Below are 22536 nucleotides of genomic sequence, written 5' to 3' on the forward strand. Positions count from 1 at the left end.
TATATATTTGGAAAGAATCATACTATATACAGACATAAATAAAAGAGTATCGGAACTTTTGTATATCTTAATAAAATTGTGAACAAATAAACAAACAAACCGACAGACAGGAATACGAATTTATATATATAGATTAGATTAAACAGGGGTAAATTAGCAGTGATCATGTAAAAAATGTGAAAAAGATACCACTGGTAAAAATGTAAACGAAAGTTCTACATTACGTAGAAAAAAAACTGTACAGGTCCGTTTTCAGTTTGTGTTGCTCCCAAAAATGTAAATTAGGGTTTTTGCGGATAAACTATGCTTGGTTGTGTATATAAAAAGTACCCCATTTTTAATAAAGGAAGGACTTTCATATAAAAATTTAATAAACAAAAGATACGACAAAAATTGAATTACACTTGTAAATCATGTCTAAAAAATAGCACGGTTCGTAAACTGCAGAAGTACTAAACAGATAAAAACACCCGCACTTTTGTACTTCTGCAATTATTTTTCTTTGAGTGACGCTGAGACATAAAGCGACACCCCCTCCCCCCGAAAAAAACCATAATTACGTCGAAACTCCCCCACACAAATATATATTATCAACTAAATCAATTACCCAGAAAGGAAAACATAAGATCTTTCTCAAAAGAAAATCGAAGAAAAAAAGTGAAAAAAAAAACGCGTAAGAATATATCTGATATAAAAAGCATTACTTTACCTTGTTTCTTTTTCAAAGTATTATGGAAATGATAATAAAATTCAGACAGTCATGTGAATTGTTGAAAAATGATTTTAAAATCGTCCGTAGGAAATAAATTTTAATCTTTTGGTAAACGTGCTCACACTTTACAATGAATCGATATTTATAGCCGAGACTTTAATAGAGGGCTAACGATTTAAAATATTTCGTCGAAAAATAAAATCATCCTTAGCCTAATATTTGTTTTATCAATATTGTAACTTTTACATTTATAGAAAATAAATAATTAAAACAAATCATTTTATCACCATATCTCTCGATTTGGTTAAAAACTATATCCGTTCATAACCGGGAGTGAAATATCAGTGAAAATTACTTAAAATGTGCCAGTTTAGCAAATAGTACAAAATAACTTGAATTAAAATAATTTAAATAAATTAACTTTAAATAATACTCTTAAATAGAACAATTACATCAATTACATTACTATAATCAGTAATTTTAATTAAGCGAATTATTTAAAAAGATTTTCTTTAATATAATATGCAAATTAGATTAGTTCTATTATGTACATTGCCTTTAATATAGTGTATATATATTGATCGTGATGCTATTTATTTATATAGAAAATCTTATAGTAAATAAAATTTATATAGATAACCGTTTTCAGCAGGAAGTTTTGTATATATTAATCAAATTGTGAACAAACAAATAAACAAACAGAAAGGATTACGGATTTATATATATATAATAGATATATATACATATATGTACATATATATATATATATATACATTGTGTACTTTATTAAATAAATACATATTTATCTTTTCTTTTTAATTTTTTCAAAATTCATTAATAGAACAACATATAAATGAACATTTTGAATTAATTTCAGCGCAGTTTTTCACATTCATGCGATTAATAGTAAAATTTTTCTGGCGCTTTCAGAATCAGACACGTCATATCTCAATTTATCTAGTTCGAGTGAATGAGAACTTTTGTAGTTTCTGTTATTGAATACTTATCTGTTGACCGTTGCCGCTTCTTCGAAAGCGGTATTCTATTAAAGTAATAAGTTCATTAATATTTTCCTTAATGAAATATTTTAAAGCAATCGGTGTGCTTCGTTAGTCGTAATCTTAAGACTGCAGAAAATAAGAAATATTGCTTTTAGTGTAAAAATATTACCTTTATACATATTTGCAACAATAATTGTTTTTCAAACGCATAACCAGAAAGGGTCAAGTGGGGGTTCCACACTTTTGTAGCAAGAAATATATAAACGTTTTCGTTCGTTTCGTTTTAGTAATGTTTCGTTTAATTAATTTTTTTTTAAAATTATAATTAAAGCAACCTGAAAATTATTAGGTTGGTGCAAAAATAATGCCGATTGTTGACGTTCTACTTTAAGTAAAAAAACGACATTATTTTTGAACCAACCTAATACAATTAATACTCATTGAATGGTCTTATAACATGAAATTTAAATGTTTTCATTGATTTATGAAATTTTTATACAATTACTTTGTCAGATTATTCAACCTCATTAATAAATGCAATTTTGGGGTTGCCCTAATTTTGTATAATTAATTTTGTATTTTGTTATAACTTTCTATGTTTCATAGCTTTTTGTTAAGCATTGGTATCTTTTGCTACATTCTGGTTGTAATTAAAGCAATCGGTGTGGTTGTAATTAAATACTTATCGATGTATGAATCAAGACGAAAAATGAACGAAACGAAACTATACAAAAAGTTTCATTTCCATACAAAAACAATGAAAATAAATGAGTAGATATTTTGAACAAAAAGGAACGAAACAAACCGAATCCAACCTTGCAAATTTCCCCTATGGGTAGATAAATTTTGAAGCATTATTGTGAAATGGCAGGCAAATTGATTCGCAAGCAGTAAATAATTCTCCCATCAATAGGCAAATTATTTATGACAAAACAAAGTCTGCCTGCCTATCTCTGGCTGTCCTACTGGCGCTTTAAATTAGGGAAAAGAATCCGGGTCGACTTCTCCGAGAGTGGTGGTGGTGGTGGTGGTGGGAGTCCAAAAAATATTGAAAGGCTGGCTATACTCTTGGATTTTTCAGCATCTACCTAATGGAATACTACATTGTCATCTTTTTCTTCTTTGCAGTGATTATCAAGGTAAAGAAGTAATCACGGAATATCTTACAGGAATCAAAAACAATAGAGAAATTTACACAGACTCTAACAGTCGTCAAATGCTGCACAGGCGGTGAGTAAAATGAAAATGATGCTATTTAAACAGGTTGTAAATATGCTTGAATTACTCCTCCCTAGAATGTACAATAACTAAGAGTTTAAATAAATATTGTATTTTTTATTATCTATTTACTGGTTATTAATATCATAATGTTTGGTTTGTAATCATTTCAGCTACGATTACCGTCCTTCATGGAATTTCTCAAATTCAGAATCAGTTGCAGGGAATTATTATCCAATTACAAGCAGAGCTTTCATTAGGGTAAGTTTGTATTTCTTTTTCTTTTTTTTTCTTTTTTTTTGCCTTATGACATATTGAATCCATTTATATTTTATTTTTATAGAAATCGCTTAAGACGAATCACTTGATACAAGGGGCTAATGGAAAAAAATACTAAGGTCAAACACGTTAGATGGATAGATTCTCACCCAGAAAATAGCAATACTTCCCTTTGTATGAGAGCAAAAAGATAAAATAAAGTGTGGGTCACGAGGATGTTGAAATTAAACCAATTTTCTACTCTCCTAAATATATAGGCTTTTACAAGAAAACAGCAACCATAGTTTTCTTTAAAAACGTTTTTACAATTATTGTTATAATTAATGTTAGATTTTTATAGGATGGATTTGCAGATACACAATAAAGATATTTGATATATGCAATAAAGATATTTGATATATGCAATAGAGATATTTGAGATATGCAATAGAGATATTTGTGATATGCAATAGAAACATTTGTGATATGTAATACAGATAAGATATGCAATATAGATATTTGTGATATGCAACATAGATATTTGTGATATGCAACATAGATATTGTAATATCCAATACAAATATTTGCGCTATGCAATAAAGATATTTGAAATAGGCAATACAGATAAGATATGCAATACAGATATTTGTGATATGCAATACAGATATTTGTGACATGTAGTAAAGTCGATAGACTAAGCAAAATGCCTGCTATGTCCGGTCGAGCTAAGCATCCTCATTATGATTTTCCCAAAACATACACGTCTAGCTAAGACCACTATCCATAATTTCTCCCACTCTCTATCTGTGTCTAAACATAAACGTGGATTCTATGAAAAAAGATTTTTTTCCTAGAACTGCCCTGGTGCTACCAGATCAGACTGTCTTTTGGCTTCCTGAGATGAAATGCACCTACATTAAGTTTCCTTTTTTGTTTTCTATCCTCTTTTGTAAAACTTAAATATGTTCTGCAAAAACAAAAATAAAAACAACAATCCCCTCCCTCCCTTCCTTCCTTCCCCCCCCCCACATTCTTTTTTTTTCTTTTATTTTTGTCATTCCACCCCTACTTCCCTACTGATTCCCTAACTTAAAAATACCAACCAAAATAATAAAAGCAATTAAACTAATGTCCATAAATAAATATTTAAAAAAAAACAAATGGAAATGAAAAATTTTTCAAATCAATCAAGATTCCACTAGACCCTGTCAGCAGGGCATCAGAATATGCCGACTGCCCCCCTGCAGAGAGTAGAAGTCCCTCAATGGGGCTACCTGTTGGCCATGGGTAGCGACCCGTAATGCCATTAGGACGGGATCCTAGTGGTTGAGAGACTTGGAGGTCAGATTTTAGTAGCCCCACTTCCCAACACACCACTTTGGCCCTTACTGGGCTAGACGAGCGGTCGGATGGGCCCGATCCGATCAATCGGCTGGTCATATCTAGCACACCACTTATACACATATAACCTACACAAAACCTAAATACTACACAACATTCTCCCATCAACACAGATCCATAAATAAGTGGTGAAAGCGGTGGCTAAGAGTCAATTGTATATAATTAATAAAACCTAGACATGGCTGTTTTCCTCTAATATTTCCCATTTTCTACTTGGATGAGAAAAATTAAGAAACACAAATGCTCGAAGTCTACATTATATGCAACTAAACTAAACCCTGTAACCCTGTTGGAGCCAGGGCGAATGGGTTTCCCCCTGTGCGCATCCCAAATAGGGCTCCGAGGTGGGTGGGGAGCAGGAATGATGAACCCACAAACAATCCTAATGAGTTACAAAACACCAAGTAAAAAAAAGACTGCTAGACACTTCGGATAGCGACTCGACTGAGGAACAAGATATATATCCAAATTTTATAATAATGGAATCCACTGAAGAAACACCATTAACCAAACTTTCTCCCTTTAAGATAGAGAAAATATTATCTAAAAGCATAAAACCCAAAATGATTAAAAAATTAAGAAATGGCACTCTGCTAATAGGAATCTTCACAAAACAACAAGTGGATGAACTCCTAAAATGGAAACATTTCGATAATATAAAAATAAAAACATACCCCCACAAACACTAAACACATGCAAAGGAGTGGTAAAAAGCCGTGAACTTTCACTTTGTCTCATTGACGAAATACGTTCATATCTGAAAGAACAGAACGTAACAGACATTAGACGAATTCAAATTAAAAAAAATGGAGAAATGATAAACACACACACGTACATACTAACCTTTTACCAACAAAAAATCCCACCAGAAATAAAAATAGCTTATGAGAAACTGAAAGTCGAAACTTACATCCCCCAACCCACTGCGTTGCTTCAAATGTCAAAAATTTGGACACCATCAGAATCAATGCACACGCCACCCAGTGTGTGGAAGGTGCGGAGAAAATGACAATCATACCAACTGTCAAAAAACTCCCAAATGTACCAACTGTAAAGAAAATCACAGTGCCTTCTCCAAAGATTGTGAAATTTGGAAAAAAGAAAAAGAAATTACCAGAATTAAACACACGCTAAACATCACCTACCCAGAAGCAAGGAAAAAAGTTGAAACAATCAAATATTCAGAAATAACAAAAAAAGAATACTCCTAATATTAATAAGCACAATGACAATTATCACACAACAAACTTAAACATTAAAATCCAAGACCTCACCGACCAAATCAAAATATTAATAAACACAATTGAAGAAATTAAAAAAATAAATATAAACAAAACCTCACTGGAACCAAAAACCCAAACATCACACTCAATAGAAACAACCCCTTTAGCTGAAAAAGAAAACAAAAAAAAGCAAACACCAAAAAACATACCAGAGGAAAAAAGAAACAAAATAGCAAGAAAAAAATTCAACGGACAGGTCACTTTCACTCTGCAGGCCAAAAGACACTCCCCTGAGTGTTCAGAAAGAGGTAGACATGCCAAAGGATCCCCCAGAAAGAAGGGACCGGCGGAACAGCGAAACAACCTCTGCGGCGCATGAACCTAAACTCCCCAACACACCACGACCATGCTCACAATCCAAAAATAGAGATAAACAAAAAAAAAAACACTATGCCTCTAGGACTCGAAAACCAAGAAGTCATGGAGACTGAGGAATCAAAAGATATCCCTCTTACCCCATGAACTTATAAATGACGATAAATAAGGAAAAATAAATAAATAAAAACAATACCCATGCAAAACCTTACAAATTATAACAAAACAACATTCCTACAATGGAACTGCAACCTAATCATGAAGAAATACTAGAAATCATCATCAAACATAATCCAGCAGCAATATATGTCTACAAGAAACACTACTCAAAGAAAATCACAACTACAAATTCAAAGAATATGGTTAAATGTGGTTAAATACAATGACCCCACAACTCAATCTTCACTCTTCAATCCTGCAGTCCAATGCACTTCTGACAGCAATTGCTTCTGCCAAACAAAAAAGACACCCTCTCTCCCAAATACAGGCTTTTTATAGGACAAAACCGTCCAAAGTTATTTGCATACTCTTCCCATTATCTCTAGTCTATAAATAGACGCAGTGGCCATTCTCTTCTTCTTCTTTCTTCTTTCACTCTCTGAAGCGGGCGTTGCCAGTGGTAAAAGGTTTGCACGATTTTTTTTTTTTTTACTACACACTCCCATCACCATTAAAGATCATTCACATCTCATAATCCCGTGTCCAGATCGGCGCATTGCGTTCTCTTTGCGGTCTCTGCATCGGTACCGGTTCATCTTCATCACTCCCTGGCTCAGTACCACCATCCTCATCACCTAAATGGACCACACGCCTTAAATCTAAAACATATCGTGGCATTCCATTGACATGCCAAAGTTGTTTGGGGATTGCACTCCTGTTATCACTCCTCTTCCCCACTTCATTGTGCATCGGTCATTAGGCGGTTTCACCCAAACTTCTTCTCCTATTTGGATTCTGGCTGGTCCTTGATCATTAATTTCCGGTGACATGTCTCTAGAATGCCTCCATTCGTAATTAAAGATTGCTCTATGTGGTACTGTGTCATCTCTTTTCCCGACCTAAGGGGACATGTTGTACCAAAATGTGGCCTCTTCAGGCGATATTCTTCCTCTCTCAGCTATTGCTTTCACGGTCCGATGATGTCGCTCCACAATGCCATTTCCTCCAGGTCTGTAGGCTGCCCTGTAATAACTTTTAATCTTCCATTTTTTTAGCACCGTCTGAAAGATTTCTGAGCGAAAAACAGTGCCATTGTCCATTATCACCTCCCTTACTAGACCTCGTTCAAGCATCACCTTTTCTAATTCAGTTGCAACTGCAGATGCGGCTTCCACTCGCAGTTCCTTCCATATCGCCAGTCTACTTGGCCCACAACCAATTATTGATAAGTACGCTCCCCCTCGGCAGTGTGCTATGTCAATAGCTAGTCTCGTCCAGTTCGTTAAAACTCCAATTTCCCCAGGATTATGTATATTTGGGGCAGGATCGATCGATTGACACTGAACACAGTTCTTTACTATCATCTGAATTTCTTCCTGTTTTACATTCGGATCCACTTGCCTCACCAAATATAATGTTCTCTCCACTCCCATGTGATGCATGTCATGCAACTCTTTAATTTCTCCAATTCCAAGACAGCATATCGGCGCCTCCTCTTTCTCAATTAACCACTGTTTTTTTATCCGTGTTAGCGCATCTGCCTTGTTTCTTTCAGAAGGCACAAACACTGCTTTTATTTGCAGTTTCAATTCAGACATCAACTCTCTAAGCATCCCTAATCTCCGCTTTATTATCACTTCTCCGGCACCCTTTGTTCGTATTCTGCCACTCTCCTCCACAGTAGAGTTCACCCAACTGAGTACAGTGGCTGAATCAGTTCTTATTTCAATATTTGTCAGTCTCCATTTGATAGCTAAATTGACACCCTTTAGAACAGCATCTAATTCAGCTATGTTAATGTGATTAAAGTCATCACTTTTCCTCAGCCAAGTTGCATCTTCCGCCACCACACCCCAATCTCGACAACCACGCCAGTTGCAACATTGCTTGTATCACACCACACGATTCCTGTGCTCATTTCAGGTATGTGCCAAGCGCCATTAACAGGGTCTTCTTTTTTCACCTCAGCTAGAACCTCCTGCATCACTTTCATGGTTTTGCAATCAACTTTTTCTTCCCAATCCATTCCATTTGCTCTTCTTTTCACATAACTGCATGCTAATCGCAGCCATCCAGCAATTGGATAGTGCCCCAATAATTTACCACAGATCGAAAATAGCTCCCGCCTACTAATTTCTCCTTCCATCTCTGGGATCTCGTTGCCTCTCCTGAACATTAGTGCACCCATCTTATTTTTCATAAGCTTAAGGCCCAGTGCCGCTCCTCCGTCCAGGGATTCCGGAGATTTTGCTGCTAACCCAAACCCCTTCAAATGTTCCACAACTTCCTGTGTCGATATTTTCGTTACGTCTACCATTATAGCATCAATGTATGAATCAGTGGCCTCTTTCGTCCTACTTCCTTTCTTTAATACTGTTTTTAAAATGGCTTCCATAATTTTTGGTGCGACATTAAGTCCGAATCCTAATCGTGTTAGGCAATAGGTTTTTCCTTTATAACAGACCAACTGGTACTGCTATAGTTCCTTTGCCACATGTAGTTGCAGGTAGGCAGACTTAAGGTCCACTATTGCGGTCCCTCCTACCAACTGTCTCCACTTTCTTATCTTTTCATCACACACGTCTATTATGTCGCTCCCTCTATGACACGCCACAAAATGGTTCAACTCACGAAAGTCGAACACTGGCCTAACTTTCCCTTTTGTGGCCTGACATACTGCCATCAATGGCAACACGCCTTTTCTTTCTCCTTTCCATGGTAACAGAATACCATCCGATATCCATCTTTCCACCTCTTTCTCGAATTCTAATTTCTTATCGCCTTCCAGAGAGTTTTTATAATATTGGACTTTGTTCTGCAATACTGGAGGCTCTCTCTTCCATGTCCATCTTACTGTCCATTTATTTCCATCAAAGTTTGCTTCAAAGTCTTTATCCTCGATTTTGCAAACATTCAGCTGATGGGCAGCCATGGCACATTGTATATCTCCAAACTTCACTTTGGCTATCTTTATAGTTACACCTCCCAGCTCATTAATCACGTCCATTCCAATTATGACGTCGATCCCATCAACGATGTGATTCATCAAGATTGCCCTCACCTTTACGTGCATTCCACAGACTTTTATCTCCACTTGTCTGGCTCCTTTACATTCTATATTCCTCCCATCAACTGCTTTCACTGTGCCGCTCCTTCCATATCCCTTCAAAAGTTTGGAATTGATTAAAGTAGTGGTGCACCCAGTATCGACAAGTGCAGTCATTACAGAATCATTCACCTCTACTTCTATTATAGGAAGAGGCCAGTATCGCGCCTTCATTTCATTGCTAGGGTAGCTTGCGGCGCAGAAGCTCCCCCTTGCCCGTTTCCCTGAATCTGAGGACAATATCTCGCAATGTGGCCAAATTTTCCACAATTGTAGCATGTTGCCCTGGCCCTAGGGATCTCTGTGCAATCTTTTTTTTAGGTGCGGTCCTTGACATCTAAAGCACTGAAGGCTTGATTCTTTCTTTCCCTTATTAGTCTCATTAGTTTGCGCACTTGCGGCCAATGTCCGAGTTTCTACGACCCTTTTGCTGACTAAAAGCCGTGCAGTCGGTATCAGTTTGCTGACATCCATTCTCTCTATGTTCGGTAGCTGCTGTAATGCCACAGATACATCGTCTGGGAATCCAGTTATGAATGCCAGTTTGGTTGTATGTTCCAGCCCTCTTCCCAGATATCCCGCCAGTCCAGCCAATCTTTTGATTTTATTAGCATAAACATCCACCGATTCTCCCGTCCACTTGAATCGTTGCAGTTTTTCGTATGCCTCAAAAGGCCCCTCAGTGAAGGCGGTCACGAGTCTCATCTCTATCAGTTCTGCATCTTCTTGTTCTGCATTATTCATCTCAAGATAGAGAGCGAGTGCATCTCCCTGCAAAAAAAGTGGAATAAAACTGGCAAGGTCTGGCACATGTTGAAGCTTAGCCACCAGTTTTACTTTCTTTATCCATCCGACTACATCACCCTCTCCACTAAAAGGTGGTATCACATCTTTTCCCAATCTCAACATCCCAGATTCCATGATCTGTTCTTTGCCGAAATAGCTTGTGGTTAAATACAATGACCCCACAACTCAATCTTCACTCTTCAATCCTGCAGTCCAATGCACTTCTGACAGCAATTGCTTCTGCCAAACAAAAAAGACACCCTCTCTCCCAAATACAGGCTTTTTATAGGACAAAACCGTCCAAAGTTATTTGCATACTCTTCCCATGATCTCTAGTCTATAAATAGACGCAGTGACCATTCTCTTCTTCTTTCTTCTTTCACTCTCTGAAGCAGGCGTTGCCAGTGGTAAAAGGTTTGCACGATTTTTTTTTTTTTTTTTTTTTTTTTACTACAAACATGTACGACAAAACCCATATATCTACAACAAATAGAGCAATCGGAGGAGTGTCCATACTAATCAAAAACACTATGCATCACACAATCCTCCAATTAAACACTGAATTACAAGCAATAGTGCTAACGGCTAACCTACACCGCAAAATCACAATCTGCTCCATATACATTCCACCAAATCAGCCAATAAAAAAAAAATAGACATGCTAATTAACCAACTCCCACCCCCATTTATAATAATTGGAGATTTTAATGCGCACAGTGACCATTAGGGAAGTAATCAAAACAACAACAAAGGCAATATAATAAATGAAATTTTAAATACAACAAACCTATGTATATTAAACAATGGTAAAAATACCTACATGCACCCAGCCAATGGATCCATGTCTGCAATAGACTTAACAATATGCACTCCATCCATTTACATGGACTTCCATTGGGATGTACTAGAAGATCAACACGGAAGTGATCACTATCCCATTATACTTAAAAGTAATCAAAAAATATCGGAAGAAAAAGTCCAAAAATGGAAATTACATAAAGCCAACTGGGAAACATTTACCAACCTATGCAGAACAGAATTAGACACGTAAATTCTAAATAAAGAAGAACCACTAAAACATTTCACACAAACCTTAAACAATATTGCCACCAAAACAATACCCAAAACTTCAACAAACCTCACAAAAAAATCAAACCCGGGGTTTGATGAAACCTGCAAAAAAGCTGTCAAAGAAAGAAAGAAAAAAAAACACTTAAAAATTCAAACAAAACCCTACAACAATTAACTTACAAAAATATAGAGAAATGCGTGCCAAAGCACAATACCCCATAAAACAAAGCAAAAAAAACATCCTGGAAAAACTATATTTCACAGCTAAACAACCAAACACCAACTAAAAAAACATGGAATATAATAAAGAAAATAGCTGGAAAAGAAACACAAATTACCATAAACCATTTAATTAAAACTGATGGAACAAAATGCATAAACAAAAAAGAAATAACTAATTTACTAGCTAAAGAATTCTACAAAAATTCATCAAACAAACAGTACTCAACATCATTCCAAATTCATACAGAAACAGCAGAAAGAGAAAAACTTAATTTTGCAACTAATAACAAAGAAACATACAACATACCATTCAACATAAAAGAACTAAAAAGAGCAATAAACAAAAGCAGAAATACAACTCCAGGTCCAGACGATATACATTATCAATTCCTAAAACAACTACCAGAGTCATCTTTGAAACTGTTGCTTAACATATATAACAAAATATGGAACACAGGAGAAATACCAAAATCCTGATTTGTATCAACCATCATACCAATTGCCAAACCAAATAAAAATGCAAGTAACCCAACCAGTTACAGACCTATAGCCCTAACCAGCTGCCTCTCCAAAACTATGGAAAGGATGATAAATAACCGCTTAATGTGGTACCTGGAAAAAAACAACCTCTTATCAAAATATCAGAGTGGATATAGACAAAAACAAAGCACAAACGACCAAATAGTACGACTAGAATCATTTCTTAGAGACGGTTTCATACGTGGACACCACGTGGTAGCAGTCTTTTTCGACATCCAAAAAGCCTATGATACAACCTGGAAATATGGAATTCGAAGAGACATACACAATATGGGAATAAGAGGAAATATGGCAATATTTATACAGAACTTCCTGTCTCAAATATACTACAAAGTACGACAAAGAAACACACTATCAAATCAATACGAGCAAGAAGCAGGAGTGCTACAAGGTAGCATATTATCCACCACCTTATTCTTAATTAAAATAAATGAAATCACACAAATTGTCGATGCACAATTTGAAAGATCATTATTTGTAGATGACTTTTCAATTGCATATTCTGCATTAAATATAACAACAATTGAAAGAAAGATGCAGCAATGCTTAAACAAAATAGAAAACTGGATCGATAAAAATGGATTCAAGTTGGCGCAAAACAAAACTGTCTGTATTCATTTCTGCAGAAAACAAAAATATCATCTGGACCCACAACTACAAATACAAGGAAACCCAATCCCAATAGCACAACACATGAAATTTCTAGGTATCACGTTGGACAATAAACTTAATTTCAATATGCATATCACTAACTTAAAGCAAAAATGCCAAAAAGCAATGAAAATTTTAAAAGTAATATCAAAAACAGACTGGGGAGCAGACCAAGACACGATGTTAAAAATATACCAGGCACACATAAGATCAAAATTAGATTATGGATGCATCACATATAGCGCCACCCGTAAATCCTATCTCCAAAAATTATTAACTATACAAAACCAAGGATTAAGACTTAGTCTGGGAGCATATCAAACATCACCCATGGAAAGCCTATACATAGAAGCCAATGAACCCCCTCTACATTTAAGATGGCAGAAATTAATAACACAATATGCAATAAAACTACAAAGTGATCCAAACAACTCAACACACAAAAAAATCTTCAACCTACAATATACAAACTTTTATACCAGCAAAACAAAAAACATACCTTCTTTCGGATATCGCATCAAAGAAATATTAACTCAAATTAACGAAAACCCTAATAACATAGTCATACACAGAGTAAGCAACAAACCACCATGGACTTTGAAAGATCCAAGCACTGATCTGACTTTTACTAAATACCAAAAAATAAAAAACAATACCAACAACTTAATAAATAAAAGCCACTTCGGTGAACTCAGAGAAAAGTACCTACAACACAAAGAAATATACACTGATGGATCCCAAACAAAAAAGGAACAGGTGCGGCATGTACAGATGGACAGAACCATCTCCAAATAAGACTTCCCATCGACGCATCAATATACACAGCAGAACTACAAGCAATCAAAATGGCACTTGAATTAAGAACGACAATAAGAAAAAATTCATTATATATACCGATTCTTTGTCATGCATCTTAGCTCTAAGAGGAGAAGAACTAGAGCATCCTGTAGTTAGAAGCAAGAAAGAGAAGTCTTACCGTGGGTGCTCAGAGAGTGAGTTCAGGCGAGGAAGGAAGAACAAACATGGCGGCCAGCATTTTTATTTCGTCCGTTCTCGCATAATCTCGTGTGTGCGTGAAGATGGAAAGGATAAAACGCTGTTAATTTCTCGGTGCTGAGAGATTATTCCCGATCAGGCAGGAGAGAAGGCAAAGAGAGAGTAGAGACAGAGGACTGTAGCGATAATATTTCTGGATCATTCCGTTTGGGTATTTTTGAGGTGACCCCCCCCCATTATACTTCACATCCTTATATATTAGATATAATGAAAAAATACAATGAAATTATTGAAAAAGGTAAAGAAATAATCTTAGCCTGGATACCAAGTCATGTTGGCATTCCAGGCAATGAAGAAGTTGACAAATTAGCCAAAGAAGCCATTAGCAAAAATATAACCAACATCAAAATACCATACACAGATTTCAGCAGAAAAATAAGGGAAAATAAATGGCAAACAGAATGGGACACATATACCCAAAACAAACTACACGAGCACCAACCCATAATAAAACACAAAAACAAAACAACAATAAAAGGACGAAAAGAAAATATCATTCTAAACAGAATCAGAATCGGACATACCAAATTAACACACTCTCACCTAATTGAAGCAACAGAAAAACCAAAATGCACGTTCTGCGACAAAGAGATGACAATAAAACATATATTAACAGAATGCCAAAAATATGAAACTATCAGAAATAAATATTATATGGTAAACGAAATCAAAGAATTGTTTCACAAGGTAACACCATACCAAATCATCAAATACCTAAAAAAAAAAAATACAACTCTTCAAATTACTTTAAACCGTAAAAACTGGAAAAATTTTAAAATACATAACTCGGAAAAAAACAAACAACAAAAACTATCTCAACTAAATACAAAGCTTGGCATTAAATGACCCACAGTGGTTGATATGCCGTGAAGCCCCAATAAACCAACCAACCAACCAACCTAGAACTGCCCGACTGTGGAACTCTGTTCTGTTGGGTTGCTTTCAAGCTCACTACAATACGGTTGTCTTCAAGTTCAATGTAAACTAATTCTTGTTAAACCGTCCCTTTAAATAATCAAATTATACCAAATTTCCACTAATGATTACTACACTATTGTCGCAATGACTACTGTACACTCATTAACCTTTATCCTCGATCGGCCTTCGGGCCTTGATAAGTGGTGAATTCTTTTGTAAAAAAAGAAACGTATGTTTCTGGTGATATAAATAAGTTGTTTCACTGATTGATGGTTAGAAATTAATAAAAACATGTTAGTAATAACTTTTTAATTCATAAAACACGTTTTAAATTTCTTTCAATGAGTTCTTGTTAAAATACAGACTTACATTATTTTTTTGGCAGTCAAAAATTCAGTCTTTTGAGTAGTCTATGTCTGTGTGGAATGAACACGAACTTAACTGCATAAAATCTTTTCAATAATAATAATAATAATAATAATAATAATAATAATGACAATAATCCCAAAGGAGGTAAAAAGAAGGAAAAAAGAATTTAGCCATGGCATGGATCGACTACAAAAAGGCGTACGACAAGATCCCACGAACATGGATAATAGAATGTTTAAAAATATATAAAATACCAAGCAGGATCATCAACGGGATTGAAAACGCAATGAGAACACAGAGACTCGAATTGACAGATGAAGGAGAACACATAACAGAGATTAACATACAAAGAGGCATCCTACGAAGAGATTCACTATCACCATTGCTGTTTATAATAATCATGATACCCCTGAACAACATACTGAGAAAGTGCCAAGCTGGATACAAGTTCTCTAATAAAGAGGAAAAAATGAACATCCTAATGTACATGGACGAACGGAAACTTTTTGCAAAGACCGAAAAAGAACTAGACAATAATAAACTGTTATATCCCGTTTTGACGGTATATAATAACATGACAAAATACGCCGAGTGGAATGCGTAACAAAAAGGTTTATTCGTACTTCGAATAATACACAATACAAAATGGCTGCTCGCCTTGAAGTTGATATACGCGTAAATAAAGGTAAAGGAAAAAGGTAACTTAACATGTGTGAGCGGAACGCTCGTCCTGGGAGCTTGGTTAATCCTGACTACACTTGGAGAGTGTAAGCCGCGAGACGGTCGGGCTAGTGCGTACCACTGAACTGACTGCAAGACGCTCTTTTATACACCGTTTCGTATCCGGTGCTATCCGTAATTATGTCCCTTATAACATAAACGCTACCAGGATCTTCAGCCAGGATATACAAATGGAGTTTGGTATAGAAAAGTGGGCACTATTAGTTATAAGAAAGGGAAAACTGGAGACAACGGCGGGCATCGAACTACCCAACCAAATGGAGATGAGGCCCCTAGGGGAACAAGACGCTGGGTATTCTGGAAGCAGACACTATCAAAGCCACACAAATGAAAGAGAGAATTGGAAAGGAATACCTCAGGAGAACAAGAAAATCTCTAGAAACTAAATTATATAGCAGAAATAATAATAAAAGGTATAAATATATGGGCAGTATTACTAATAAGATACTCAGGACCGTTCATAGTGTGGACCAAAGAAGAACTGAGACACCTCGATCAGAAGACCAGGAAACTCATGACCATGCACAATGCACTACACTCAAAGGACGATGTTGACCGACTCTATGTGAAAAGAAAAGAAGGCGAGAGAGGGTTAGTTTGTATAGAAAACTGTGTGCATGACACAAAAAAAAACTTTAAAAATACATAACGCAGAACACGGAAAGGATAATCATGGCAGCAAGAAACACTGAGAAAATCGACAGAATAAGACGAGAAAAGAAAAATGGGAAGAAAAACAATTACATGGCAGATTCATAAGGATGACAAAAAATGAGAATAATGAAAACACTTGGATATGGATGTGAAAAGGAAACAAAAGCCGAGAAACTAAATCCCTAATAACTGTAGCACAAAATAACTCGATAAGAACCAACCACATCAAAGCAAAGATCGATAAAAAACAAGAAAACAGTAAATGCAGACTCTGTGGACAAAGAGACGAAACAATAAACCACATAGTAAGTGAATGCAGCAAACTCGCCCAAAAGGAATACAAGAACAGACATGACCAAGTGAGAAGGGCAGTACACTGGGAATTATGCAAACAACTACAGTTCCAAAGCACAGACAAGTGGTACAAACATAAGCTGGCAACAGTACTTGAAAACAAGAATCACAAAATCCTGTGTGACATTTACATACAAACTGATAAACTCATCCAAGCAAAAAGACCAGATATCGTAATAATTAACAAGAAAGAAAAATCCTGTCAAATCGTAGACTTTGTTGTTTCAGCTGACCACAGGGTGAATATCAAAGAAAAGGAGAAACGGAGCAAATACACAGAGCTGGCCAGAGAACTGAAAGGGATATGGAAGATGAAGAAAATCAAAATAATACCTATAATAGTAGGAGCACTAGGAACAATCCTGAAAAACTTTAAAAAAAAGAAAAAAGAATGGGAGAAATTGGAATCAGAGGAATGACTAAAAAATACAAGGAACAACAATAATGAAACCAGCTGAAATATTAAGGAAAACCCTTGAATGTGGCGATTAACACACACGAACCCAAAAGCATAGACCAGATAAATTGCCACAGAGACAAAACATGAAGCGCTACATGGAACCAAGAACATTGAAGCTCCATACCTAGAAGTTCTCTAACCCCCCTCAACCCCCCATTACCACATCACTGCCCCCTCCCCCCAAAAAAGAGTGAAACCAAATAGCCAAGTAGTGAAGGAGGAAAGAAAAACCAGAGTGAGCACTGACCAGACCTCTACTGTATAAGTGCAAAGAGAACTGGGACCTTGGGAAGGCTTATTGCCATTCAAATTCCAGTAAAGACCAATGGCCACTGCCAACAAGAAATCAATGGCAAGCAGCTATTGCGATAATGCAAATTTATTTGCGAATATTAATGAAAGAGGTGGAGCGTACTGGAAACCTAGGGAGACTTGTCACTCAGTCTCCAAGGAACACCATAGGCTGTTTTCAAGGAGAGATCTTTGATGACCTGTGTGAAAACTCCTTGTGAGCCAATAATAATCAAGAATCATCTTATTATTCTTTTTTCTTTATCCCATCCACCTATTATATATTTAAAACTAGTTTTTACAACTAGTAAACTCTTCTAGCTTGACTGAAGACTAAAAATCAAAGCAAACCCTATGTCAAAGTATGTCTCGCATAAAGTCGAGAAAATCTTGAGTCCACTAATTAGTGAAAAACTAAGTGGGGGTTTTTTTTTTTGTGAGGTTTATAAATGCTGAAGGACCGAAAGGCACCAAATTATCATATTTTTTTGTTTTTAAATTTTTTTTTTTTACACAAGTAAAATAAATCTACACCATATTTTTATATTATAAGATTGTAATATTACTGATAGCTTTAAAACAATAACTATCATTTTATAATCAGTACTAGCAACGGAAAATTAATTGTGGAGAGTTTTATAAGAATCGTCTTGGAATCGGAAATTTGGCTATTTTTTTTTTCGATTCTGATGCCCCCAAAAGTTCCGCTTTTTCTGATTCCTGATTCCGATTAATCGTCCCAACACTAATAAATACATTGTTTTAATGATGGCATTTGAGGGTGTTGATGGCTAGAAAAATAATATTTGGTAAAAAGATACTGCTGTTTTGTATGCATGTTTATGTTGACCTGTTTCTCATCACACTACTGTTGATTCTGCTATTTTTATTCTTTTGTAAAAGTTTTTATTGCCAATAACACTATGCAACAAATTTCAGGTTCCTATGTTTAATTACACTGTGCAACAAATTTCAGGTTAAAAAAAAACATGTCACATAAGACCTGTTTCAGTGTAAAAAAGTATCCTGATATTAAATCTGATCGTTTTCATGTACTCTAAATCGTATTTTATTATTATTGGTTATGAATAAAAAACACAGAATTGTTAGTTTAAACAACATTTTTCCTCTTACGCCTCTTGCGTTGAGTGTCATCTTCTCATTTTAAATTCCAGTAGTAGTCTGCAAACACGCCAGGGTACCATTTTCCTTTAAAACATTTTTCTATCACTAAAATATCCTGATGGAATCTTTCACCATGTTCATCACTCACACCACTAAGATTCTCTGTAAAATTCTCAAAAGTGATAATTTTGCAAAAAGTTGTTCCTAATTCGACAAAACGAAATGGATGTTTTTTGTTGCCATTGTGCATATATGAATAGCCACAATGTTTTGTACATTTTTCAGTGTCATACAGTGTTATTTCACATTGTCGTGTTCTTGACTACCGATTATCATGCTGATCGGAAAGCACAGATTTCGAGCTATTTCAGCAAAGTACGATGGTAAACAAGCAACTTGGCATTCAGGCCATTCTAGAATTCAGTAAAATGACTCGAAATTGCTGAGGTAGTCTGTGAACTGTGTATGTTTCAGGACGTGGAATACGTCATTCTGTTATGATCAAGAGAAAAGCAGTGGTTTTTATGATGGTGGAGAACGACAATATGAATGATATTCACTTAACGACAATGTTGAAGGAAGTCATTATAAGAGTACACCATTAAGACCCCATGTAAGGAAACTGATGCGTTAATGGTCTTGAGCTCGATGCATGGCTTGATGTGACCTTCACTAGTGGAGTCTCACTAATACACAAAGGAACCCACTACTACTAGAATTTAAAATGAAAAGATGACACTCAGTATTAATGCTGGAGTCCCTCAGGGGTCCATCCTGGGCCCAACTCTCTTCCTGATCTACATTAATGATCTTCCAAATCACATCCTTACATCATTCGTAGACATTTATGCTGATGACACTACTATCTATGGTAGCACATCTAAGACCGTAAACGACCAAGTTCTCTCTGATTCTCTCTCCTCTGATCTTGAGCAAGTGATACAATGGGGAAAAAGGTGGCTTGTTACCTTTAATGCATCAAAAAACAAGCTTTTATCTTTACATCATCAATACTCTGATCCCCATCTTATCTTTACATCATCAATGCTCTGATCCCCATCTGGCATCAAATGAAATGAATGGCTCTCGTCTTGGGGAGGCCTCATGTTTTGACAAGGTTCTGGATTTGATCTTTACTCCTGATCTAAAATGGAACACATATATTGAATCCGTTGCCCAGGCCACTGGAAAAATGGTGGGATCCTTCTATAGATCCAGTAGATGTCTCACTGGTGATGCAATTCTCTATCTATATAAGAGCCAGGTATGTCCTAGGATGGAATACTGTTGCTTCGTAGGAGATGTCCTTTTCTCTTCCCTGCAACCTCTTTCTCACAGAAGAGCTGTTGCGAGGTTGTCTCTGCTCTTTATTGTTATTTTCATGGCAAGTGCTCGGCTGAGCTCCAATCTATTGTTCCCCCTTGCCAAACTTTCACAAGAAACACCCGTCTAGCAGAAAACACTATCACTAATTTCCCCCACTCTTTATCTGTTCCTAAACCTAAACGTAGATTTCATGAACAAAGCTTCTTTCTTAGAATTGCACGCCTATGGAATTGTCTTCCGTTTTCCTGCTTTCCAGCTGACTACAATATGGGTGTCTTCAAGTCTAACGTAAACAAGTTTTTATTCAGCCGTTCCATATAAGTTAAAAAATTTACCGAATTTCCATTACTAACGATTGCTATATTGTCCAATTGTCTACTGTACACTCTTTAACCGTTATCCTCGAGTAGCCTCTTGGCCTTGATAAGTGGTGGTGCCTATGTAAAAAAAAACAAAAAAAAACGTTATGCAAAAAGTGATTGATGTGCAGCATATCAACTTAACTGATGTTGTGCTAAAAGATGTTCACATATTATTTCTTTCTATTTTTAGGATAGCCGGAGTGATATTCAATTCACTGTGTTTGTTGATCGAGCTGAAGGTGGAGGAAGCGTTCAGAATGGTTCCATAGAAATTATGGTAAGTTTTTACCTCTTTCCTTTTCTTGTTTTTTTTTTTTACTCTTTATCACTCCAAACTAGACATATTGTCGCTTGGACATAAGGGGCTACTATTTGGATTATGTCTGAGCAGCGCGATGTCTGCTTGAATTGCATTTAAACTTTATGTTAGTACAGTTAAGAAAGCAGAAAAAAATGGAGGGAATTTGGTTACAAACACTGAATCTCTGTTATCTATATAAATAAAAATGGAAATGTATGTTTGTTACTTATCTATAATCTAAAAACTACTGAACGAGTTGCTTTGACATTTTGGTATAGCATTTTCATCGTACCCATGCGTGTTTTTATGTCTCTTTTTTATTATAACGTTTTATTTAATTTTTATTTAATAAAGTAGCTGGTTTTCTGTGTAACGATGTTGTGATATTTTTATATGAGGAATTATCACCGCCGGTGATTAGCTGGTCATATGACTACGATTATAACCTGTTCAATGAACACACCCATCGTACTTTTTTCCTCTTCTTTCAATTTTTTTAATCTACTGAAAGAAAATGCAAAAAAAAAAAAAAAAATTAATGACTTTTAGTGGGTGCTCAGTTTCTAATAAAATTTTCTGGTAAATCTATTCCCTATATTTAAACTACTCGACAGATACACGAAACCTATATATTGAAAAGTTTATTTAATTGTTTGCCATTGTTTAAGGAAAATTGTGGTTAATTCCTATTTTAGTCACCTAAATTATTTAGAGTGAAATGAGTTTTGGAATTTACCCCCAAACAATATATTTTTACTAAATAAAAACAAAAAACATTAAGACACTAAGTTATAACAAATTTCATCGTGAAACAACCACAGACTTTTACTTCTATTTACGTTGTATTAGAAACTAAGCGACCCCTCAAAATCTTTAAATATTGAATATTTAACATTTTTTTTATTTTTGCTGAATCTGGTAAATGAATGTCTAAGCAATAATAATAATCTACTGAAAATATTGAAAAAGACGAAGAGAACCTTCCAACCATACGGGCAATAATTTGGTTTCGGGTTTCCATTGAGTGTTTCCAATAAGGGGGGTCGATTTACTAGAACTTTGTACTAGAAACTGAGCAACCCATAAAAATCTTTACATATTGAATTTTTTGCATTTTGTTTTTAATAATCTAGAAGATTGCTCCAAAAAGGTTTATGAATATTTCCCTTTATTAAATTTTAAAGCAATATTTTTCTCAAAAAAAAAAGTACAAAAATAAGTATATTTATTTGAACAAAAAACATGAGTTTGCCAAACTATTTCCGTGTTATAAAACGGATCCTACAACATTATTTTCTCCTTTTTTTTTCTCTTCCTTTTGAATTATCATCGGTCTCTCACCTTGTTGATTTATTCTTTAAAAGTTTTCTTATCATTTTTCCGCCGATTTATTATCGATAATACTTTCATGCAAAAAATTAAAAGCTGCTAAATTTGGAAATTTAACAGTTTTCAGTGCGTGCTCACATACAGGTCCATAGTAAAATTAAGCCCTAATAGTTTTCCTTTTGTTACCCCCAGGAAGGACGGGCATTAGCGAACGATAATGATTTTAATGGATATACCAGTTTAATTTTACATATTGCACTTCACAATTCGCTTGGCATTTGCAATAACCATCAACAAAGTTCAGGAATAATTTTTACATTTGTGAGACTTGCATTAAATACTGATTGCTTCTCACGTGAACAAGTATATGTTGCGTGTTCTGTAGTCGACAAAAGGACACTTTTTATATCTGCACAGAAAATATAACACCACAGAATATTGTGTAGCCACAGGTATTGAAAACATAAACATATAAGAATTCATTTTCTTTTTTGTTTGTGTGCATTTAATCAAACTGAGCCACAGCA

The 22536-nt window shown here is 35.4% G+C and overlaps 1 protein-coding gene across 1 annotated transcript in view; it reads left to right on the top strand.

Annotated features, from left to right (window-relative positions):
• The window catches only part of LOC145293096 (lysosomal alpha-mannosidase-like), a 348385-nt gene that overhangs the window by 286499 nt on the left and 39350 nt on the right, over nt 1–22536 (top strand). The window contains exons 19-21 of the mRNA XM_080139469.1: nt 2842–2943; nt 3105–3192; nt 20570–20656. Coding sequence (XP_079995595.1) covers nt 2842–2943; nt 3105–3192; nt 20570–20656 — 277 coding nt within the window. The remainder of the gene's footprint in view (nt 1–2841; nt 2944–3104; nt 3193–20569; nt 20657–22536) is intronic.

The sequence above is a fragment of the Euprymna scolopes genome, chromosome 14 (assembly GCF_053919585.1).
Source record: "Euprymna scolopes isolate OS-2025 chromosome 14, ASM5391958v1, whole genome shotgun sequence".
Lineage (NCBI taxonomy): Eukaryota > Metazoa > Mollusca > Cephalopoda > Sepiida > Sepiolidae > Euprymna > Euprymna scolopes.